The 25,486-nt window shown below is 38.0% G+C and overlaps 1 protein-coding gene and 1 long non-coding RNA gene across 3 annotated transcripts in view; one reads left to right on the plus strand and one right to left on the minus strand.

Moving 5' to 3' along the window:
• Positions 1-23,992, plus strand: part of LOC124789582 (ABC transporter G family member 23-like) — a 515,640-nt gene extending 491,648 nt beyond the window's left edge. For both annotated transcript variants that reach the window (XM_047256987.1, XM_047256988.1), the window contains exons 17-19: positions 9,628-9,804; positions 10,191-10,277; positions 22,018-23,992. In XM_047256987.1, the coding sequence (XP_047112943.1) occupies positions 9,628-9,804; positions 10,191-10,277; positions 22,018-22,244 (491 nt within the window). In that variant the 3' untranslated portion in view covers positions 22,245-23,992. The remainder of the gene's footprint in view (positions 1-9,627; positions 9,805-10,190; positions 10,278-22,017) is intronic.
• LOC124789583 lies at positions 60-12,201 on the minus strand. The gene is made up of 3 exons (XR_007016139.1): positions 12,146-12,201; positions 1,023-1,216; positions 60-394 (listed from the first exon to the last, which is right to left on the minus strand). It is a non-coding gene; the product is annotated as an uncharacterized LOC124789583 (long non-coding RNA).
• Positions 23,993-25,486: the final 1,494 nt, after the last annotated feature.

Below are 25,486 nucleotides of genomic sequence, written 5' to 3' on the forward strand. Positions count from 1 at the left end.
TGGTTATATAGTCAACATCTATCATTCATACCATTAAATGTGAACTGTTATGAATTTGAATGATTTATTTATTTTTTCCATGTTCCGTGAACAATCCTGGGTCAGCAATGTTACTTTGAGATCTGTAAATTATTTACATTATGGTTTCTTTTTGTTTTCCACATAAGCTTCACAGATAAAGAACTTAGAGATATCTCTTCTTCCTACCACAATGTTTATAATGTGCTACCTTTACTGGACAATACTGTATGAGTTCAGCTGTCATGACATTAGCACTTTCTGGAACTCCTCCTTGAATTTAGATGGCACAGTCTCTCCACTTGACCTTTTTTTTAACATGGAGTGCAATAGAGTTTTTATTGCATAATATAGTTTCCTTGAAGGCAACTTTAACCTGCAGATATAAAAATGACCCAATCAATCTATTATCATAAAACACAAAACTTATGTATTTGAAACACTGTAACCCTATTAAATACATTTCTTAACCATTTAACTTACAGTGTTGTGCTAGCACAATATGAACAAACTAATGGGTATTAATTAATTTTTCAACATAAACTTAACTTTTCCATCACTGGAATGTTCATAATATTCAAAAAGTGGAATCTTCAGATAATCTAACAAGCACAGAAATGTAAATTCTTGGGCCACAAATCACACTTTTATGTTATTTTATTTTAATTACTCTACAAAAAGTGAATCAATTGTTTACATATCATCCCATGTAGGCTTTCACGGCCGGCGTCTTCATCAGTAAACACTTCCGGGCTAAGTTGCCGTGGTCGATCTGTAGAACTTCTTCTCCCTGACGTTTAATTCTCAACTACGGAGAACATCTTCCGAGGTGAGTCGACTCACCTCAGAAGATGTTCTCCGTAGTTGAGAACGAAACGTCAGGGAGAAGAAGTTCTACAGATCGACCACGGCAACTTAGCCCAGAAGTGTTTACTGATGAATTGTTTACATAATTTGAGAACAAAATGATTAATAAGATAATATTACTGTTGTCATGCCATTACCTTACAATAATAATTTTGTTGTCCTCCCACAGTTAGTAATGGAATTTGGGTGCAGTCTCCTTTCTCTTGCTATAAAGGAAAGAGTTTGGGCACCCAAGTACCCCCCGGTCCATCTTTGTTAGGCGTTGTTGAATTCTGTCAACAATATTTCCTTCTCAGCAACTGAAAACTTCTTAAAACATTTATGCTGGCATCTGTAAACAGATATTAGTGTATGATTAACCTATATATTTTGGCAAATAACATTTTTACTGATTTCCCATATTATAACTTAAATATAAATTGAAAATTTGCATAAATGAAAGGAATTTATCAACTCATTTCAGTATAATGTTTCTACACAACTTGTTTCTACTATTATATTAAGCATGGAGAATACAAACAATGAACATATTATGACTAGTTTCTAGCAATCTGCACCTGTTTCCCTTTCTGAAACAATGTTTCCTTTCCAGTTGGTATATTCCAAATCAATGGCATTGTTTTGTTTAATCCCATACCTCTTCCGCAATTCAGGGCATCATTCCTTTCTTCTAAATTCTTGTAAATCATCTCCGTATTAGTCTGACAGGTCCATCACCAAAGCTATTTTGAAATCTCACAGCTGTTTACTGCATCCCGCTACAGTGTTGCCATCACACCTGAAGTTCTTTCGTGCAATTTAGGGACTTGTCTCTGTGGCAAGTCCTCTTTCTGCATGAAATTAAATTTTAACTCTGGTTTAGACAGGGAAAAATATTACTTGACAATTCCCATTTAGAACCAACAGATGCGTAATCATGTGGAAATAACAACTACAGTAATAACTCATATATCCCAGAAATGATGACAAGCCCCATTCTTGATCTCAACACCTCAGATGTTAATATTCCAATGTGGACTTTCCATTGTTTGAAGCATTGAACATTAACATCTATTATTTTGTTATAACGCTAATCTCTGACAAAATCATGTTTATCTACCTCTTCCAACAGTTTCTTGTCCACAGCTGTATCAAAATGATCCTGTGCCCCTGTCAAAATTGGCAAAGCTGTAACCCCCCCCCCCCTCCTTTCCATAAAAAAAAGCCTTCCTGAAATTTTTCCTAGGCAGATTCAGCAAATATTTGTACATAGATTTAATAAGAATTAACATGACTGAAAAATATTATCTAATCCAACTACGGCAATGAAAAATGTTGTATGCAACAAATAAAATGTATAACTGTAGTTCATAAATTACAATTTGTGTAAAATTTCTGAAAAAAGGAATAAAATCCATATCTTCCTTGGCAAAGGTTTTGTGTACCAAAGTCGCACCTCTTGCAACTTCAGCACAATGAATAATACTAAAATTGATGTGTTTTGGGGAGATCTTTAATGTGGTGTATCATAGAAAGTGCATATTTTTGTAATATGCATATACTAATATGAAAACCACCAAATTCAGCGTTTTGACTTTATAAACACTGAATTTGAGATGGTAGCTCCTCAGTTTGCTTCTGTCAGCCTGTTACAGTTGAATTCATCAGCCTATCATAGCACACATTTACATTCTTGCTTCTCACAAATATTTAGGATTTTTCCTGAAAAGCCTTGTTGTGGTGACGGAATGATCTGTAGCATAGCCCAAGCTCTAAGTTACTTTGGAAGATAACAGTATAGTTGTGAGTTGGTGAAGCCAACAAATGTGAAAGCAAAAAACCTGGTCATTGTGACAGACTGATCCGTAGTTAAGTGGAAGGCAACAGTTTGTTTGGGAGTTGCTGAAGCCAACAAATGTGAAAGCAAAATGATCTGGTTGCCATGACAGATTGTAACTTATTGTGTGACTGGCTGATTACATCATGTGTCCTGTGCTGTTATTGATTGATAGAAGAAAATTGAGTAGCTGCCATATTGATTTCAGTGCTTCTGAAGCTAATTTGCTGTATTTTTTGGTTTTCATATTTATACTAACATATTATGAAAATATGCACTTTCAGTAATATACCACATCAAAGATCTCTCCAAAACAAGTCATTTTCAGTACATTTTAGTTGTGGTGCTACAGTGACAGGATGTGCAACTTTGGTATATAAAGCTGTTACTCTTGTTGTTTCCAGTAGCAACTGTACATTGGTTTTATTGTGACATAAAGTGACAAAAAACACTATTAATAACTCATAAATGATTAATAGTGAAGTAATTATTAATTATAAATGAAAGAAAAGGGCTGTAATTGAGAGTTCAGAAAATGTCCCTTTCACATTTGTTTATACAAGATTTTAGTTTGGGTGAAATGTGTTTAGCTGTCTATAGGCACAACAAGTAACAATTCCCATAATATTATTAATCAGTCACAGATGGTTTATTCTTGAACTCGTTTTTTAATTAACATAACAGATAATACCAATCAAGTGCTACATGTAGGTGCAAGTGAATTGCATATCCCCTCTGCCTTTTTTGCCTGCTTTCTCTGCTTCCACATCTCACTGCAGTCCTTGAACGGCAAAAATCTGAAGCCATTGGTCAAGTAGCGTATTTCCTTCAGCAGTCACTAACTGACTTTTGTGATCCTACAGTACCATAGTGAAGTAGCTACAAGAACTCCATTGTCAAACATGAGTGAGCTGTGGGTGGCAGCCATGTGAAAAAAGTGTACTGTTTCCACACAGACCATGCCAGTGGTAGGTCTCTGTTCACTAGTTGCCATGTTGTTATGGTGTTATGTGGATGAAATGACACGGTGTAGGAATTATGAATGACAGTATGACAACAACATGCATTTACAGTTGCAGGGTGGGACAAAGGCTCTTTTTGTAAGCAGAAGATGGGAGTGCTAGGGGTAGGAGAACTCATCTTTGTAATTAAACTGTCCTTTTTGCATCTACTCTGTGCCATCTGTGTGCACATCCATACTCTGCAAACCACTGTGAGATGCATGGCAAAGAGTACATTCTGTTGTACCAGTTATTAGGGTTTCTTCCTGTTCTATCCACCTATTGAGCATGGGAAGAATGATTGTTCGAATGCCTCTGTGTATGCATAATGATTCTAATCTTATCCTAATGATCCCTATGTGCACAATGTGAAGGGGATTGTAGTATATTCTTAGAGTCATTATTTAAAGCCAGTTCTTGAAACTTTGTTAATAGACTTTCTTCAAGGGTCCTCCAGTTCATTTCCTTCAGTGTCTCTGTTACACACTCCTATGGATCAAACAAACCTCTGACCATTTACACTGCCCTTCTGTGTATATATTCAACATCCCCTGTTAGCCCTGTTTGGTATGAGTCTCACACACTTGAGCAGTATTCTAGAACTGGTTGCACGAGTGATTTGTAAGCAATTTTCTTTGTAGAGAATTGCATTTCCCCAGTATTCTTCCAATACACTGAAGTCTACCACCTGACTTACCCACAACTGGGCCTATGTGATTGTCCCACTTCGTATCCCTGCAATGTGTTACAGCCAAGTATTTGTATGAGTTGACCAATTCCAGCAGTGACCCACTGATATAGTAGTCATAGGACACTCCTTTTTTTGTTTTGTTTTGTGAAGTGCACAATTTTACATTTCTGAACATATAAAGCAAATTGACAATCTTTACACCACTTTTAAATCTTATCAAGATCTGAATATTTATGCAGCTTCTTTCAGACAGTACTCCATTGCAGATAACTGCATCATTTGCAAAAAGTCTGAGGTTACTTTTTATATTGTCTGCAATGTCATTAATATAAAATATGAACAGTTATGGTCCTGACACACATCCCAGGGCACACCTGAAGTTACTGCTACATTCTGGATGATGACACTACATCAAGATAACATACTGCATTCTCCTTACCAAAAGGTCCTCAATCCAGTCACAAATTTCACTTGATACCAAATAGGATCATACTTTTGACAATAGGTGTAGGAGTGGCACTGGGTCAAATGCTTTTCAGAAATCAAGAAATAGTGCATTTACCTGACTGTCTTGATACAAAGCTTTCAGTATGGCATGTGAGAAAAGTCTGTGTTGGATTTCACGTGATCAATGTTTTTTGTATCCATGCTGATTGGCATTGAGGAGGTCATTCTGTTTTGAGATACTACATTATGTTTGAGCTCAGAATATGTTATAAGATTCTACAACCAACTGTTGTCAAGGATATTGTAGAATATTTTTTGGACCATTTCTCCTACCCTTCTTCTAGACAGGTGTGACCTGTGCTTTTTCCAAGAATTGGGAATGGCTTTTTATTTGAGAGATCTCTGATAGATTATGCAAAGGGTGTTCAAAAAGTTTTGCACAGTCGTCTATAATTTTTTTAATTTTTTTTAGCAGGAGAATGAAATTTTTTTAACATACTTGGAAGATTTAGCTGTACATTGAGCCTACTCAATGTAGTCTCCATCAGCTGTGACACATACGGCCAAATGTTCTTTCCATGATGTAAATGCACTTTGGTAAAATTCTGGGTATTGACTTTTACACCATCGCTTGACACAGGAAAGTAGGTCTTTCTCACTATCAAATGTTTTACTGTGCAGGTGGGCCTTCAGACTACCAAAGAAGTAAAAATCAGATGGAGCCCAGTCAAGACTGTAGGGAGGTTGAGGAACAATTTTCCAGCCCATTTTTCTGATTTTCTCCTGTGTCATAAAGGCTGTATGGGATTTGGCATTGCCATGGTGTAGTCTGATGAGCTGACCCTGAAGCTGTGGTCTGTGAGTCTTGATGGCACATCGCAGCTTGTCCAATGACAAACAGTAATGGTCCCAGTTAATTGTGGAGGCAGGTTCCAAAAAGTCAATGAAAATGACACCACACTGATCCCAGAAGAAGGAGGCCATCAGCTTTTGCCCTGCTGTCTGTGAAAGTCACCTTCTTTAAACCTCTGCAACCACCGCTGGATACTGCTGCGATCCACTGTGTCCTCCCCATAAACAGGAAGCAACTTCCTGTGAATTGATGTGGCAAAGTCATCGCTGGTTTTGAAGAGCAACTTCATCACCGAACGTTGTCACAACCTGACATCTACTTCAGTCGATATGGCTCATGTGTAAATAAAAGAAAATACTTTTATACAACAACTTATAGCTAAATGTTCCAAGTATGTTCACAAAAAATTTCATTCTCCTCCTGCAAAAAATAACAAAAATTAGAGACTACTGTGCAAAACTTTTTGAACTCCCTTTGTAGTTAGAAGAGGGCTGAACTGAGCTGCAAATTCAATATAGAATCTGACATGGATTCCATCAGGCCCTGGATCGTTGTTCAGTTTTGAAGATTTCTGCTGTTTCTCAACGCCACTGACACTAATACTTATTTCATTCATCTTTTCGTGGTATGAGGATTAAAGTGGGGAATTTCTCCTAGGTTTTCCTTGGTAAAGGAGCATCTGAACATGGAGTTAAGCATTTCAGCTTTTGCTTTGCTATCCTCAATCTCAGTTCCTGTCTCATTCACTAGGAACTGGACACTAACTTTTGTGCCACTAAGAGCCTTTACTTATGACCAAAATTTCTTTGGGTTTTATGAAATATCATTTGACAATATTCTGTTATGGTAGACATTGAAGGCATCATGCATTGTTCTCTTGACAGGCAAACATGTTTCATTTAGAGCTCTATAGTCCCATGCTTTGTTTTACACTTATTAAGCAGTAGTCTCTGTTTCTGTATAAGTTTCTTTATAGTGACCATATACCATGGAGGTTCCATCCCATTATGAAGTGTTCTACTGGGTACATATCTATTCAGTGCATGGTCAACTAATCTTTTAAATTTGAACCATAGTTCCTCAATATGCTCCCGCCCTGTGCTGAAAGTTTCAAATTCCTCACTTAGGTATGACACTACTGATTTTTCATGTAGTTTACTGAACATATACATCTTTCTGCCTCTTTTAGTTGTCTTTTGTACTTTGGTAATAATTGTTGCCACAACCATCTCATGGTCACAGATACCAGTTTTAATGTGGATATCCTCAAAGAGGTCAGGTCTATGTGTTGTTATTAGATCCAATATATTTTCATCATAAGTGGGGTTCCTAACTATCTGTTCTAGGTACTTTTCAGGAAAGGCATTTAGTAATGTTCCACAGGATGTCTTATCACAGCCACCACTAACAGAACTGTAATTTTCTGAACTAATTGTTGGATGGGTTACGTCTCCACTGATGATTACAGTATGATTTGGGAACTTATGTACAAGTGAACTGAAGTCTTCTCTGAAGTTTTTGGCTACATTAGGAAATGAGTCTGGTGGGCAACAGAAGGATTCAATTATCATTTTATGTCCACCCCTGATAGTGAGTCTTGCCCAATCTCACATGCAGTTTCAGTTCCCATCTCTGTGGATTTGAGTTTCCTGTCTACTACAACAAATGCACCACTACTATTTCCCATTTGCCTATCCTTTTAATATACACTTAAATTTTCCCCAAAAAGCTCACTGCTACCAATTTCAGGTTTCAGACAGCTTTCTGTACCTCATATTATGTGAGCTTCTCTGTTTTTCAGGAGCACTCCAGACTCAAGCACTTCGTTGTGAATGCTTCACCAGTTTACTATTACAATTTTAATACTCTCACGTATAGGAGGTATTTCTTTCAAGCTTACGCAGATATTTCTGGGTTTCCTATAGCTATCATTATCTGGAATGGATGGAGAGTCGCATAAACTAAAAAAAGCTTTGTGCGCACTCCACACGCAGTCAGGTACCTGAGTAGCAGCCCTGATGTGCGTGTGTGCGTGTGTGTGTGTGTGTGTGTGTGTGTGTGTGTGTGTGTGTGTGAGAGAGAGAGAGAGAGAGAGAGAGAGAGAGATCTATTTTTGACAAAAGCCTTGTTGGCCAAAAGCTTATATTGTGACAGTCTTTCTGTCATGCCTACCTGCAGCTGTGTGTCTCCGCTATATGCTGAGTGGCAACTTTCCTTTTCATAATATTGTTACATTCCATCCTTGATTTTCTATTGTTTAACATTAATGTAATTTTGACATATGAGTTTGTAGAATAAACAACTAACAAAGCCATTATAAAAATCATAGTTTGTCATTTTGTGTGCTACTTCTTTAAAATAATGAAAACAAAGCATTTCACAAATCTGATAAAAGAGGTAGTTGTGTGTTACCAAAATAAAGGATAATACTCATCTCACATGATCATTATCACATCAAGAATGAGGATCATAATGCCTTTGCTACAGACTCTGTCGTTGTGGTTTTTAATTTTGAAAAACATTAATGTGGTGTTCTAAATAAGTGACAAACACACACATTTTATTTTTATTGGAGCTTCATGAAAATAGCTTTAACTGAATTTACACTGATTTCAAACACACTACCATACAAATACTGCCTTAACACTCTCCTGGAGCCCACAGCTTCTGGTCTACATATATTTTTAACATTTAAAGGCAGTGTGAGAACTGTTAATAACATATTTTTGATTGACTTCCAGTTATTTAAATTAGTTAAAAATCAATTAGGATGCACTATGGTCACTCAGGACTCCCCCAACACCAACTTCTCAGAATTACACAGCTGGGAACCGGCTTTACAAGATGTCCTTGGTTCTCACCACACACATGGTCTTAATTTATGTTAATTTCTTTGGTCTCAGCATTTCTTTTCAGTAACTATCCCTTTCTTGACTTCTTTTTAGTTTTCTACATCTTTTACTTCTCAACGTATCTATTTTTCTGCACCCTAGCACCTCACACGTCTACCATTGTAACCTACTCTTACCATCACTTACACAGTGTTCTGTCATTAATCTCTATTTTGCTTATTACTATATCTTCCACCTTTAAGCTGTCAGGTTTTCAAAACTCCTCCAGTGCAGTCCCCAACAATCAGTCTTTCCTTCTCATCCCAGCCAATAAGTCACCCTCAATACAGGGTTGTGGGTGACTTTTCCATAATTTTACCTATTTTCTAAACCTCACCAGTCCTCTTCCTTCATCCCTCTGGCAGAAGAAGGAGTCACTGGCTTCAGAAGCTTGCACATTTCCTTAACTTTTATTTGTGTTTTCTCCTGCTGCCACTTGGTGATTAGATTTTTTGCCCATACCATTATATTATATTTTCAAAACTTTATTATTTTGGTAACATAGCCAGGAATATCCTTGTTATGAGTCAACAGTAGGTGTTGGAAGCTTACTTATGAAAACAGTACTGTGTGTTCTGTCTGATAGTGTCCACAATCTGCAAGATAATATTTGAAGAAAGACCTAAGCAAAAACTGGGGAACAATAAATGGGGAAATGTTAAATTTGTGCATTTTTCATTTTGACTCCTCTGATACAAAATATGAACATGACACTTCTCTAAGAAAACAAAAACACATAAAGTTATAATGTGACATCTTATATCTTCATATTTTTTATGTCACAGCTCTAGCTCTAAAAAGATTAAAAAGGAAACAGTAGCAAACACAACCTTCAATTAATTGCTTTTGAAGTACACATTTTAACAAAGTTTGTTTTATAGTGTTTTAACAGTGCACTTCCATTTCTCCACAGCCTCATGTCGTTATAATGACTCTAGGACAACATAAAATGTGACAGTGTTAACTAAAACTATGGATATAGAGTACTTATTTTATGAGACAGTTTGCTAAGCATTACACAGTGATGATTTGACATTTTTTAGGTGTGACAATGTTGGAGGTACTGCTGTGTCATCTGCTGTGCTACTCTTTCTGGATGGCTCTTCAGCTGTTTGAGGTTCTGCTTATGACATTCCTTGTGTTTGATCTCAATTGTGATGGAGACTATGCAACAGTGTCAGCTCTGGCATTCCTCCAAGGTCTCAGTGGAATATGTTATGGTAAGGTCATACAGTGTAATAATGCTCCTCATTGTTAAAATGAAGTATGAATTTGTCAGTTTATGAATTTACAAGGGCCATTTACAATTGATAAAGACTTTAAATCTAATGGAACTCTAAGAGTACATAGAGCACAACAGAACTGCCTCAGAACTTACTTTTGTACATTGTGGGCATCACACAGTTACTGCAATGCCAACTGTACGTTCTGGATGCTTCACTTCTTTTATCAGGCAGGATAGTTAGGCAATGTGCACCAATACTTCAAATGCACCATTAAAAGATTGTACATAACATAGTGCATAATCACTGGAACTTGTTTGTTTGCTGTGTAGCTTGTGATTTAAAGTCTTGAAATCGCTGTTAATAATATGTTTTCATTACAGGTTTGGTGATAACAGTTGTCTGCTCAGACCTCACAATGGCAAACTATGTGTCTATGGGAAGCTATTTCCCCTATCTGAACCTCAGTGGTATGTTGAAACACATTTTTTAATACATAAGTTGAAGACAATGTGTTATAGGGTTTCAAATTTTGTTAATAGTATTTTCTTTTTATATTTGCTTCATCGCACACTAAGCACCATGTTAACTTCCATTTCATGCTGGTAAATATTCAGTTGTATTTTACAGTTACAAAGTTACATGTAAAAACATAATCTGGTATTTTATGTTGCACTGTTTCTCAAATTCCTGACTTTTGCCTTTTACTGGCAACAATTTTATCAGTTCAGACAGACAAGCACATCTGACAGGATGACTGAAAGCATCAGTTTATCAGCACCTATCTGCTACTCTTATGAACTTCGTATAAGCTCTTCCAAGGTTAAAGAAATAGCAGAAAACAGTTTAGTCAAAGCCTAAGTATTGTTCCCAGAAATGAGCTTTCACCCTGCAGTGCAGTTCTCCTGGATGCATTATTTACATAATTCTGTGGGTCAGGGAAGAGTAAGAAAGATTATTCAGAGTGAAGTTTTGGGTCAGGCCATGATGTGTACTCTGATGAGTCAGTTGGTAAGAGTTGTCAAGGAAAAGCAAAAGCCTGGGATCAGGAGCAAACTTGATGTATAATTGTAAGCTGCCAGGTACAGAAATGTGAAAAGGCTATTACTGTTCATGTTATATATTAATCTCATGGTGAATAATGTTTGTTTCTTGCTGACACAAAACTCTATGAACATGACAGATGCCCAGGCACATCTAGAGATAACCTGAGAATTGATTTTATTAGTTTTTTATTTGGTCCTGTAGATTACATGTTTTACAAGTAGTATACTAGTAACATTTGAAGGATTCCTTGTAATCTATGAGTGTGGAAAACAAATTAGTTACAGGTAATGGACTTTTCTGTAGGAGGTTTTTCCTTATGTAAATCTTTGCAATATCCAGGCATTTCTTTGGAAAAGACTGTCAACTTGTTTTTGATGTGGAGGAATTAGTCATGCAGTTCACAAAAAGGTAGCAGCCTTTGAGTACATAAGTAATGAGTTACTACTGGTGTCAGTCAAGCCAGACAGCATACATGGTAGAATTGAGTGTAACTGTAATATAGACACTCTTTCATATATTGATTTAGTATATGATGCATTAGGTAGGGGTAAAAAGGACATAACAGCTCCCTCTAGTACCACGGAGATTATTCACTGATGTCTTAACACATGCCCTATCATCCTGTCCCTTCTTCTTGTCAATGTTTTCCATATGTTCCTCACTTCACCAATACTGCATACAACCTCCTCATTTCTTATCTTAGCAGTCCGCCTAATTTTCAGCATTCTTCTGTAGCTCCAAATCTCAAATACTGTGATTCTCTTATATTATACTGACTTAGGAATAACCCCTTCAGATACTTTGGTAATCTCAATGAGTCAAGGAGTTTATCATGAAAGAGTGAAATATGCACTAGCAACAGTCATTTATTAGAAATTGAGACAAGTAACCTCTAATTATAGATTAATCTTTCTTCCTCCTACAGTCTTAAAAATTTCTAAAAAGGTAGTTTATAACAGTATATTGAAGCAACTTCTTGAAAATAATCTTTGAACAACAGCTCTCCTTCACTTCAGTAAATGTTTCTGTACAGAGAAAGCATTATATATTATCACGAAATCTGTTCTGGTAGACCTAAACATGCAAAATTATCCTATTGTGATTCATTGTGACATTGCTAAGCCCTTCAGTGGTGTAGGTGATAAAATATGGTTAGGGGAACTGAAACGTTTGGCATAAAAGGGGGGCATCTTTCTTGTGTAGATGACATCATATTAAAAATAGAAAAATCAAACAATGGAAAATCCAAGATGGAATGTAACAATATCAGAGAAGGAAAGTTGCCACTCACCATATAGCGGAGATGCTGAGTCACGAAAGGCACAATAAAAAGATCACACAATTAAAGCTTTCGGCCATTAAGGCCTTTGTCAGCAGTAGACACACATACACACATGCGCACACACAAACACACTCACATAAATGCAACTTGCACACACATCTGCAGTCTCAGAGAGCTGAGACCACACTGCGAACAGCAGCACCAGTGCATGATGGGAGAGGCGACTTGGTGGGGATAAGGAGGAGGCTGGGGCGGGGAGGGATAGTATGGTGGGAGTGGTCAACAGTCAAGTGTTCCAGTTTAGATGGAGGGCAGGAGAGAAGGTGCGCAGGGGGGAGGGGGTAAGTAGCGGAAAGGAGAGAAATAAAAGAAATTAAAAGACTGGGTGTGGCAGTGAAATGACGGCTGTGTAGTGCTGGAATGGGAACAGGGAGGGGGCTGGATGGGTGAGGACAGTGACTAACAAAGGTTGAGGCCAGGAGCATTATGGGAATGTAGGATGTATTGCAGGGTAAGTTCCCACCTGAGCAATTCAGAAAAGCTGGTGTTGGTGGGAAGGATCCATATGGCACAGGCTGTGAAACAGTCATTAAGGTGAGGGATATCATGTTTGGCAGCATGTTCAGCAACAGGGTGGTCCACTTGTTTCTTAGCCACAGTTTGTCAGTGGCCATTCATGTGGACAGACAGCTTGTTGGTGGTCATGCCTACATAGAATGCAGCACAGAGGTTGCAGCTTAGCTTGTAAATCACATGACATGTTTCACAGGTAGCCCTGCCTTTGATGGGATAGGTGATGTTAGTGACCAGACTGGAGTAAGTGGTGGTAGGAGGATGTATCGGACAGGTCTTGCATCCAGGTCTATTACAGGGGTATGAGCCATGAGGTAAGGGATTGGGAGCAGGGGTTATGTAAGGATGGACGAGGATATTGGAAAATCCAGGATGGGATGTAACAATATTATGAGAACAAAAGTTGCTACTCACCATATAGCGGAATGCTGAGTCACATAATTAGCATCTCTGCTATACAGTGAGTAGCAACTTCCCTTCTTGTAATATTGTTACATGAAATTTTAATGAAATTCAATCAGAAAGATAGTGTTGGATGTTTATTCTTAGATCTTAGCTTATATCTCTGTTGCTTTTCAGTATCAAGTGCCAGTAAAAAAAAAGGCACCATCTGCCATATAATGATAGCATCGCTATCAATATTCTTCAGTCATAGACATCAACATAATCTCTGTAGCATACAGAACTTCTATGACTTCATGACATGTGAATGACATACCTTGGCCAACTAAATAAAGTACCTACTGACCTACTGAAATCTCCTGATGATGACAATGGAAGGAGTTATCAAAAGTTTGAGATTGAACACAGAACTGATGTGGCAAGGACTCTGTGAATCCATTTGTTCAAGAATGTTGCCAACAGGGAGAAAACTGTCTCAAGATATTAAAATTTATTTCAGTGTTTGTATTATTCAAGATATGAATCAGAAATACAGATAAGCAATTGTGGACATAATGGCATTCCAGATATAATGACAGGTGAGGTGTATAAAGCTATTTCACAATGATAAATGGAAAAGTGGGAGCAGATGTTTAACTAAACTGATAAGAGCTGGAGAAAAAGTTATACAAAAACACTTGTAAAATTATGTATGGAACATTTGCAAAATGAGATAGTTCCTTAAAGCTATGCTCCTTCACAAAACACAAGATTAGACAATACATAAAAATCTACAAACTTACAAGACTCGAATTTGTAATGGGCAAGGTGTTCACTAAAATTATTACCAACCATAAATCAAACAACTTAATCAGGCAAAGGAATAAGTTGACTCTGTTTTGTGTAAATTTATTTATTTATTTACATTTTCTTTGTGTGGAGTCAACGTAAAGATGGCTTTTGCAAATGTTAGACTTAATACTATGGTCATATTTACACTTATAAAATACGCTATATTCTGTAGCTGTTGCTTCTTATGTCTATTTTTTACATTTATCACATTACAACTGCTATGCTAATGCCTCATGTTACAATCACGATCTTAAAATTTGTTGAAAGAATATAAACATTTTTCTATCAGAAAAGATTTTAATTTTGTTTTAAAAGCATTTCCTGTGTACATTCTTATAGTGTTTGGTAGCTTGTTATACTATATCAAACCACAGTCATTTTTAACATTGTTCTGTTACAGAAATAGTTACACTTTGTTCTAGTGTTGTGATCATGGACATCACTGCCCCTGATAGCTTCTGTTGGTTGACTTATAAAAAATACAACTATTTTGAAGATGTACAGAGAATATATTGTCAGATATTTGTGCTGCACAAACACTTCATGAGATGAATCTCTATGTCCCATCCCATGTATATGTCTTATTGCTCTTTTCTGTAGTAGTAGTATTCTTTTTAAATGTACATCAGCTGCACAGCCCCATAGTTCAATTCCATAATTGGGAAAGAGGTAAAGTGTTTCATAATATACTAATTTCAGTGCTCAGCTAGGAACTATCAATGTGAGCTGGCTGAGGAGATATATGGTACTACTGACTTTTCCACATACGAAATTAATGTGGTATGCCCATTGCAAATTTTCATAAACATACACACCCAGGAATTTACAGTTACCATTTTATGTTGCAGAGATATTACACACACTGTTCATATTGTTGTGGTGAGAACTGCTTGTTTTAAATGTCAGTAGTTGAGATTTGGTGGCTTTCACCTTGAGTCCCTGATCATTTAAGTATTTTGTTACTTCTGTTACACCACTAGTAGCAAGAGATTCTAGCTCATTAGATTCACTCCCACAGAATAAGATTGATGTGTCATCTGCATAGCTTACAATATAGGAGTTAATGGGTTGTGCAATGTCATTAATATATATAAGGAACAGAAAGTGTCCAAGGATTGAGCCCTGTGGTACACCTAGTAATACAGGTTCACTGGTGGACTGGGAGTTCATGATTTTATTATCTAATTTGTATGACAATTTAGTGCTTTGCTTATGATTCAGCAGGTATGTGGTTAGAAGATTCATGGCTTGATCCCCAATACTATAAGATCTTAGCTTTTTAAGAAGTACCCTATGGTTTACCGTATCAAATGCTCTTGTCAGGTTCAAAAATATACCTGCAGTCTGCATCTTCTGGTCCAACAGACAGTAAACTTCATGAATGAACTATGTAACTGCTGTGGTTGTACTTAGCTCTTTTCTGAAGCCATGCTGCGAATCTACAATCAGTTTATGTCTTGTGAAAAAGGCACTTAGCTGAGAAAGGATAATGCTTTTGAATATCTTATTAAAAGTGGGAATTAATTATATTGGTCTATAGTTGGAAACATCTTCCTTACTTCCTTTTTTGTACACTGGTTTCACTACACTCATTTTTAGAACCGTTAGATACATGTTTTCTCTAATGCTGCAATTAATCAGGTGAGTAAGAGGTCTAGAGATTTCTTTTAAGTGTGCTTTAGTAATAGCACTGGATACGCCATCCCATCCAGATGAAAATTTTTTCTTTAGCATGTATATTTCCCTGCAAACCTCCTGCTCATTCACTTCCACAAATTCAGAGTCGGTACACTGGGTGAGATGGCATCGGGTCTCTACCTGTTAATCTATAATATGGGTTGGTCGTTCACCAGAAATGTAGTAGTTATTAAAAATATTACATATAGTATCTGGGTTTTTTATAATGTTACCATCATGTCTTATGCTGAGTGCTTCCATGTTCATCTTGTTGGGACCTTTTCAGTATTTGTCAATCAGCTTCCAAGATGCTTTGCTTATGTTGTCAGACTGTTCCATTGTTTTGCTGTTAATCTTCTTCCTTAGGTTAACAATTTCAGTTTTAAAAGCTTTCTTGGCCCTATTGTATTTTTCCTTGAAAACCTGCATATTAGTAACTTTATAAAGCTGGTTTAGATCATGTACTTGCTGCCTGAGCCTAATTAGATTTGTTGGGAATTTTAGTCTAGGATTACTTCCATTTTGACAGTATTTAACTACCTTCTGGATTTCTCTGACCGGACAACTATATTCATAATATCTTCTGGTAAACCTTCCGGGATGTAAGGTCATGGTCCATGAAACTCTTCAGCTCCTAACGTTTTGTCCAGAGCTGTGCTGGACATCTTCAGAGGGGTGTTTCTCCTCCAGTGAGTCTTGCCGACTGATGGATCGGACGTCTGAGAACGACTTATATATCGTAGAAAGTGGGCGTGGCCAGAGTTACACGTGATATGCAGAGATAATCTTTGTCAGAGATATTCATAATGATGCAGTAGGGTAGAGTAGAATTCATTCCATTTCTCATCCAATCCTTTTACCTGGTACACAGAATTCCATTTCTTATTCGCTAATTTGTCTTTAAGAGCATTAATATTTGAGGTATTCAGCATTTGTTTCTGTAGCACAATTTTTGTTATTTTAGGCACAACTTAATTTTTGTATTCAATCACCTGACAGAAGTGGTCAGAATAAAGAAAATCTAAGTTACTGTAATTTACCTTATCTATAACATCTTTGTTGATTATAGCATAATGTATTCTAGTGGAACATGTGTCTGTCACTCTGGTATCAGAGTTCACTATATTTACAAGATTGTATGAGGTTAGTACATCACTGAGTTTCAAGTTACTATACTATTTGATTTTGCATCTATATTAAAGTCACCTAATATAGTAAGGTCATTAGAACTGGCCTAACCAACAACACTACTATGTTTATCCAGAAACAGCATTACATCAGCATTTGGTGGCTATATACTCCGATCACTTTATGCTTTGGTAACTTAAGATCATTACTGTGGAGTACAATACCTGTCATTTCTATTGATCCTTCTTTGGTGTGGTGTTCAAGAAAGGAAATTTTTTTAGCTTCTGTGTCCTTATTGACATAAACTGCCACACCACCACCTTTATGGTTTTGCTTACAATAACTATTTGCTAGTATGTAACCTTCTAATCTATAATATATTATTTCACCGCATTTTAGCCCAGGCTCCGTTATTACTAGTAGATGTGGCAAGTGTTCCTCTATGAATGTGTAGAATGTCTAGTTTGTTTCTGAGATATTGCACATTTAAGTGCATTAACTTTAAGGGTCTTATCCCTTCTCGTTTATTTACCATCTTGCACGAATCAAAATTGTTTGAGTTACACTTTTAACAATTTTTTTCATACACTGGTTTTTTAGAACTGACCTGCAATGACTGATCACTTATTTCACAGCCTGGCTTTCCTTTGCATGAACGTGACTCAGTCATATCCGAAATACATCCCTGAAAACTATTAATATGGTTCTTTATTCTAAAAAAAGTCCCGTGATTGTAGCCCAGAGCAATTGGAGCTTTCTCCACACTATCCTTCTCGCACAGTTTGCTTTTGTGGGAAACTAGCTTGGCCTTCCCTTTCCTGTTCAAGCAGAATCCGTGTTTTGTGTGTTCATCATGACTCATCTTACTTAAGTCTATCAAATGTACATGGCTAAATTTATCACACAGTTCCCTTAGCTCAGAATTGTAGTGTCAAAGCTCTTTGTGTACACATGACCACAGTGGTAAAACATGTCGTGCTGGCACATTTGTGATGACAATGTTCATTTGAAATAGTTTTGGTAAAATGTTACGGAAGCATCGCAGGGCTGTCTTGCTTTCATTTTTGTATACGTCATTGCCGCCGCCAATAATCACAACGTGAGCATCTTTGTTCTGTTGACTTGTTTCTGTTGTAATATTCTCCACCACTGCATTTAACATTGCACCAGGCTTGATTTTCACGAAAACTGAATGCTTTGAAGGCATACTTTCGTGAAAACGTTTAGATAGAACTTTTACATGACTGTCGGCATATAGAAGGAGCCCTTTGGTGCATCTTAAGGTTGGCAGTTCTTTTTTGGTTCTTTAGCAGGAGTTTTGTGATTACTTCCTGGTTCGCTTATGTCTGTTGTGTTACCACAATCCGCTACTAGTGCTGAGAATTTGTTTGATAATGATATCACTGGGACTGTACTTACACGTAGTTCACGCCACATTTTCTGCACGGAATGACTATTAACAACGGCGTTGTCTTGAGTTAGACAATAATTCTGATCCACTGCTTTATATTTAGTTTCCAGCTCTCGATATTTCCTCATAAGTTCTTGATATTTTGTATTGATTGACACTAAATCCTCTGTTAACACACTTATTATTTTTTCTTTTGTCTTTAGCGCGTTCGTTATTTCATTTTCCACGGCACTTACGAAGCACTGTCGTCACGTCCAGTCATATTCATCTTTTATATACACTCCTGGAAATGGAAAAAAGAACACATTGACACCGGTGTGTCAGACCCACCATACTTGCTCCGGACACTGCGAGAGGGCTGTACAAGCAATGATCACACGCACGGCACAGCGGACACACCAGGAACCGCGGTGTTGGCCGTCGAATGGCGCTAGCTGCGCAGCATTTGTGCACCGCCGCCGTCAGTGTCAGCCAGTTTGCCGTGGCATACGGAGCTCCATCGCAGTCTTTAACACTGGTAGCATGCCGCGACAGCGTGGACGTGAACCGTATGTGCAGTTGACGGACTTTGAGCGAGGGCGTATAGTGGGCATGCGGGAGGCCGGGTGGACGTACCGCCGAATTGCTCAACACGTGGGGCGTGAGGTCTCCACAGTACATCGATGTTGTCGCCAGTGGTCGGCGGAAGGTGCACGTGCCCGTCGACCTGGGACCGGACCGCAGCGACGCACGGATGCACGCCAAGACCGTAGGATCCTACGCAGTGCCGTAGGGGACCGCACCGCCACTTCCCAGCAAATTAGGGACACTGTTGCTCCTGGGGTATCGGCGAGGACCATTCGCAACCGTCTCCATGAAGCTGGGCTACGGTCCCGCACACCGTTAGGCCGTCTTCCGCTCACGCCCCAACATCGTGCAGCCCGCCTCCAGTGGTGTCGCGACAGGCGTGAATGGAGGGACGAATGGAGACGTGTCGTCTTCAGCGATGAGAGTCGCTTCTGCCTTGGTGCCAATGATGGTCGTATGCGTGTTTGGCGCCGTGCAGGTGAGCGCCACAATCAGGACTGCATACGACCGAGGCACACAGGGCCAACACCCGGCGTCATGGTGTGGGGAGCGATCTCCTACACTGGCCGTACACCACTGGTGATCGTCGAGGGCACACTGAATAGTGCACGGTACATCCAAACCGTCATCGAACCCATCGTTCTACCATTCCTAGACCGGCAAGGGAACTTGCTGTTCCAACAGGACAATGCACGTCCGCATGTATCCCGTGCCACCCAACGTGCTCTAGAAGGTGTAAGTCAACTACCCTGGCCAGCAAGATCTCCAGATCTGTCCCCCATTGAGCATGTTTGGGACTGGATGAAGCGTCGTCTCACGCGGTCTGCACGTCCAGCACGAACGCTGGTCCAACTGAGGCGCCAGGTGGAAATGGCATGGCAAGCCGTTCCACAGGACTACATTCAGCATCTCTACCATCGTCTCCATGGGAGAATAGCAGCCTGCATTGCTGCGAAAGGTGGATATACACTGTACTAGTGGCGACATTGTGCATGCTCTGTTGCCTGTGTCTATGTGCCTGTGGTTCTGTCAGTGTGATCATGTGATGTATCTGACCCCCAGGAATGTGTCAATAAAGTTTCCCCTTCCTGGGACAATGAATTCACGGTGTTCTTATTTCAATTTCCAGTAGTGTATTTCAAATTGACTTTGACACATTTATCGTGGTACCAGTACTTGCAGTTGACACACAGGATACCTCTTTTGACCTTCTTCACCCAAATTTTACAAACCTCACTATCACTTTTTAAAGAAACTGAGACATCACTACATGAAAAATGTTCACTCGACGCCCCCTTGAAAACCACATCTTTACTAACATAGGTAGTACACTGAAGGATATATAGGACAATGTTGTAGTCCCCATTAGACTTAATCAGGATAGTGAGAAGTTCAAAACTGAAAGAAGAGTCAAGCAACAAAATTTCAGAAGTCTTTACATCCTTAACTTGTAACATAAAGAAGAAATTCATGTCAACGGAATGTGTCATTTTGTAAGTGATGGTTGTGACAAGAATACTAAATTTTTCTCTCGAAACTACTTTGAACAAACATTTGAGAAGCCCATTCATGATTAAAATATACTAGATCTAATCACAACAAATATATTAGACTTATTTGAAGATGTCCACACTGAAACTAGTATGTATCGGCAACTATGAGGCAGATGTAGAAACAATGATTACCAAAGCACAAATGAAAGCTAAAACAAGAAGAAAGATATAACTGGTCAACACACTATACAAAGAGGCAGTACTGTCATATTTGAAGGAGGTATTTGAAACATTTAACTCTGGTTAGGAGCATGTAAGTAACTACTGCTTATTAAATTTGAAGAGTAGTAGACCAGGTACTGGATAGATATATACTTAGTAAAACAACTTTTGAGGGGAAATATTCTGCATGGTATAAAGTCTCTGTGGAGAAACTTTTAAAGAAACAGCAACTGCTATTCAATAGCTGTAAAACAACACATGGGACTACAAATAGTGAGATTCTAAAGGAAATATGTTTGCCTATCATGCAACCAGGGCTTAATTTCGGCTAGAACACGTTCTGGCATCTCCCAGAGACCCTTTTTTTTTAAAACAATGCAGCACCGGAGATTTAAAATAGTACATGTGTATTAAATCACAATGTAACTATAATTTGCCACTGTGCCAGCACAAGTGAACGTGACACAATGGGTTGCCAACGTGATGTGACGGGCAGGACGTAGAGTGTGTGTGTGTGCGTGTGTGTGTGTGTGTGTGTGTGCGTGTGTGTGTGTGTGTGTGTGTGTGTGTGTGTGAGTGAGTTTGTGTACGCGCGTACAGTCTTATCACAAGTCTCTCTCTGTGGCCAAAGTGAAGGGGGGGGGGGGGGGGGGGAGAAGAAGTGGCAGAAGGGGCGTGTTACTTTACAAAGTAAGAGTTTGGAGTACTGCCTCGGTTTATTTCTTACACCACTGCAATGAGTGACACTGATAGTGGTATCAGTGGTTTTGAGAAACAGTTGAAATTGCTAAAATTGAACAATACCCCAGTGCCTGATGGAAACCCTGACAGATACTATACAGAATTTGTAACTGAGTAATCTCCTCTCTTAACAGTAATGCTCCATAGATCCCATGAACAGAAAAAAGTGTCCCATGGCTGGAAAAAGCACAGATCACATCTGTCTAGAGAAGTCTGGAGGAGGCCATTACCCAGCAGTAGATGTTAAATGGATAAGTAATCTAAGAGTAGTTCCTGTAATTATCAGTGTGAGCAGATTAACACTAGGCATAATTTATTGTTGGTATGCTTTATAGATGTACCCTGCATTGGCTGTTGTAGATTGCTAATGAATAACTTGATTCATCCACATGACTGAAGGTTCTCCTTCATTATGGGATACATGGATCATGATGTGTTAGTGAATGGCAAGGAATGACAGCATATGACTAGCTATATTAACTTATAGGGGATATAAGACTTGTAGAATAGCATTAATATCTTACAAAAATCTACTAAGATTTTAGAGTGGAACCTATGAATATTCATCCACTCATTTAGACCCAGAAGATAATATTAAACTATTAATACTTCATAAAGAAGCACAGAAGCTTCCCACAGTCCATCCATGAATGGAGAGTGAAGAAAGCTTAAGTATTAGTATAATAAAAATATGCTCTACAGAGTGCAGATGTTGGTATACTGGAAAATTATTGTAATTTTACTTAATGGTTAGGTTATTGGATGTAATTTATGCATCAATGTAATGTAACTTAGTGTTAATTATGTATTAATTTTCTTGATACTTTCACCTGTAGGAGTGCTATGGCCCAAGGAAGCAATGCCGACTGCTTTGCGCTGGTTTAGCATGTGCCTGCCTGGTACACTACCCACAGAGTCTGCACGCTATGTTCTGGAGCGAGGCTGGAGCTTCACGCATCCTGCAGTTCTCTCTGGTTTCCTCATCACCATTGCATGGATCTTTGGCCAATGTGCTTTCTGTGTTGGATTCATGACAATGAAGAGGAAGCTGTATTTGCAGTGAAGTTCTCTCAATGCCACCAGTTTATGATCTGAATCGGCAGTACTTTCACAGTACTCTTCACCCACTTAAACTGGAGTGGGACTTTGCCAGGCTCTGAGCACTGCACTGTTCTGTACCCTCTGAAGTGTAACATAACTGGTATGATTGCTACTTTTGATTCATCAGGTTTTTATGACAGATGTGTAAGACTTAAAGCAGTCTTACTCATAGATGTTGCACTTTCTGATGGATTCAATTATGTATACACATGTTATAAAAGACCCCAGAACCATCAGTCTTGACACCTGTGCAGTTACTTCAAGAGATTCAGACCAGCACTGAATGTACAGTGAAGCACTTACTGTGATACTCTTTACTTTTTTTGTGAATGGAAGAACAGGTCCCTGTGCCAGGTGCCAGTTTGTCTGGGATTTTTGTATAGAAGCATATGAAAAACTATATTGTTCAAAATGTTGTTAGACATGAAACCCACAATGCCAGTATTAAGTAAGCCATGTGCTATCATTTAATGAAAAAAGTTTATATTACACATTTTTTGTCACAGCAAAGCAAAAACTACTGCAGCATGACATCAAGCTTTCCCTCTACTGCAGATACATACTGTCTAATAGATAAAAACTGTGTACCAAAGTGGGATTCAAACAGGAACCTTGACTCTTGTGACTGACAGTTCTGAAAAAGCTGCTACAGTGTGTTTGAGCTCCATCCACCAAATTTTATTAAGTTGCCAGAAATGTTATTGGAGTGCATTGTATTGTGCTAAGCATATTTTTAGTGACACATTATTTGTTATGTGTATGCAACATGCACAAAATTTGTTCGCTACTACTGTAATCCTGCATCCATATGGTGCTACATGCCCTTGAAATACTAAGTATCCTTAATTCTTAATTCATTTTTTGCCACTCATTGTCCATTCTGTATCACAAAATGATGCTTTAATGTTTAATCTGCCAAAAGAATCTATGGTCCAGTTACAGCAAGTGTTAAGTTAGAATTACTGAACAATGCATTAGCATAACTTTTGTCACAATATATTTGCAAATGTCGCAGGCGACGTGTGTCCTTTCTGTGTGGCTGTTTGTATGTGTTGGCTGTGTGATTTTTGTGTTCTTGTATGTTCAATATGATATGTTTAAAAAAAATTTTGTTCAGTCAAAAGACTTTATTTATACCTAGAATTTGTGCTTGCTGTTATATTTCACTTCTTTACAAGCTTGCAGAACATGGACAGATGGTTACATTAATAGAAATGTGAAGTAAGTATTTTCTTTGTATATTCAAAAGATGAGAAGCTACTGCCAGAGTAAAAACCAGAACTGCATTCTTTTTTTTATGATACATTTTGCATCTTACATTTTTCAAGTTCTTGAAGGCATTTAAACAAGAAATGTCAACTGATACAGCAGTTTTTCATCATTTGAATTTAAGTTTATAATGTTTCAGGCTTTGGAGAAAATAATCTATGATTGACAAAATTAAATTACCCTCTTTGCACTGTCAGCATATTTGAAAATTAAAATTCTACAGAAATGCAAGCTTTATTGGTGCTCTGATGTGATGAAGTATTCTCAGACTGTCACTGCCATTTAAAGTACTACCTGTGGTACTAATATGAGCAGTAAGTTGAAAAGTCTTCATCAGATCAAATTTTAAGTTATTCACAACTTGTTTTTACAAATTACAGATTTGTAAACCGTAGATGAAGTTAAGATGTAACATTTGTTTAATATATCAGATGAGTGTCTTATTTATGAACAAATAAATATTTTAAAACAAATGTTATGTTGTTACTTATTCAAATAAGAGTCTTACTTCAATTTTTTTACATCAAAAAAATGACAGTAAGTAATGAGAGAAAAGGTATTCATTTCCTTAACTTGTTCTCAGTAGAGTGAAATTTCATTTACTAAAACAAAAACAAACCAAAAGCTGAAGCCCTTGAAACAATTCTTGATCATTCCAACAATGCTTACATTCTTCTTGTAGATTTAAAAAAAAATATCTACTGCCTCCATGTGTAGATCCAAGAGGGGAGGGAGAGAAGGGGGAAGTGCATGGGGGACAAGTACCCTCCCCTACTTCCCCCCCCCCCCCCAACAACAACATTTTACTAAAATCATTTCTACTTTTGCATACATTAACTTCAGAAGCATAAAAATAGCATGAAAATAGAGTCTTTCTAACAACAGAAAATTCTAACAAGAGTACCAGCTTTATTTAACACATTTTACTGTTCAGTTGCTTCCCTAATGGCTCGGCCACATGGATTTGTTTGTGTCCTGACTCTGCTAAAGAAAACGTTGCTGTCTTGTAAAGAAGCCAATTCAAAAAGCTGACCATGCTGCCAATAATGGTTTTAGAATGATTTGTGAGTCCTCAGCTGCAAATGACAAAACACTGGAATTGAGTAATGCAAAACATTAGGGGGAAGACACCCCAATAAGAAAAAAATGACAAAAAGACTGATTCCCAAATGACTGAAATAATGAGCATTCCTCCTATTTATAAGCCTGCATGAACAGTCTCTGCAGAAACTATGTTCACAATCTTAGCACTAAATGTAATACTAATAATGGTGAATGCATACTTCAGTTTTGTACCACATAAATTATGTAGCTGTTAGAGTCATGTAAATCATTTTGAGGACACAAGTACTTCTCAAATCTTGGGAAAAATTTTTTGGTGTGATGTTGTTCCCTGAATTGCTATTTCATGGGAGTTTTGGTAATGGGCTAACAACTGATGTAAACAAGTTATCATTCTTATAGTTAAATATTTTATATTGTTTATAGCTTTACTTTTGTTGTTAAAATCAGTACCTTGTTAAAAGTAGTTGTGATTGCAAACTGTACTTTGGGGCAGAAGGGAGGGAACAGTATCAAATTGTTGCACCTCCCTCCCACCATCCTCTGATGAGCACTGCTGAAACTGGCTTCTTAGGAATTCAGATATATCTGACAACCCATCATCAGTGTTCCTATTCTGATAGTACTTCTCTTCTACCTCCTAAACTTCAGAGTTTGCAGGTTAGGCATTCCTGGTTGGAGTATATATTAAAAAATTACTAAGCTACAGTCTAGATCTGTTTCTAATGAACCTATCACTCTTTGATTGAGTTTGCAATGTTGAGACAGGAAATTCTATTAGCAACAGTTATTCAGGCATGAGTTTGACTGCAGCTCTCTCCTCATAGAGCTGTTAGTCTAGCAGTGTATTCTCGAGAGCTTCTTTCAAGTTTG

Source organism: Schistocerca piceifrons, chromosome 3, assembly GCF_021461385.2.
Source record: "Schistocerca piceifrons isolate TAMUIC-IGC-003096 chromosome 3, iqSchPice1.1, whole genome shotgun sequence".
NCBI lineage: Eukaryota > Metazoa > Arthropoda > Insecta > Orthoptera > Acrididae > Schistocerca > Schistocerca piceifrons.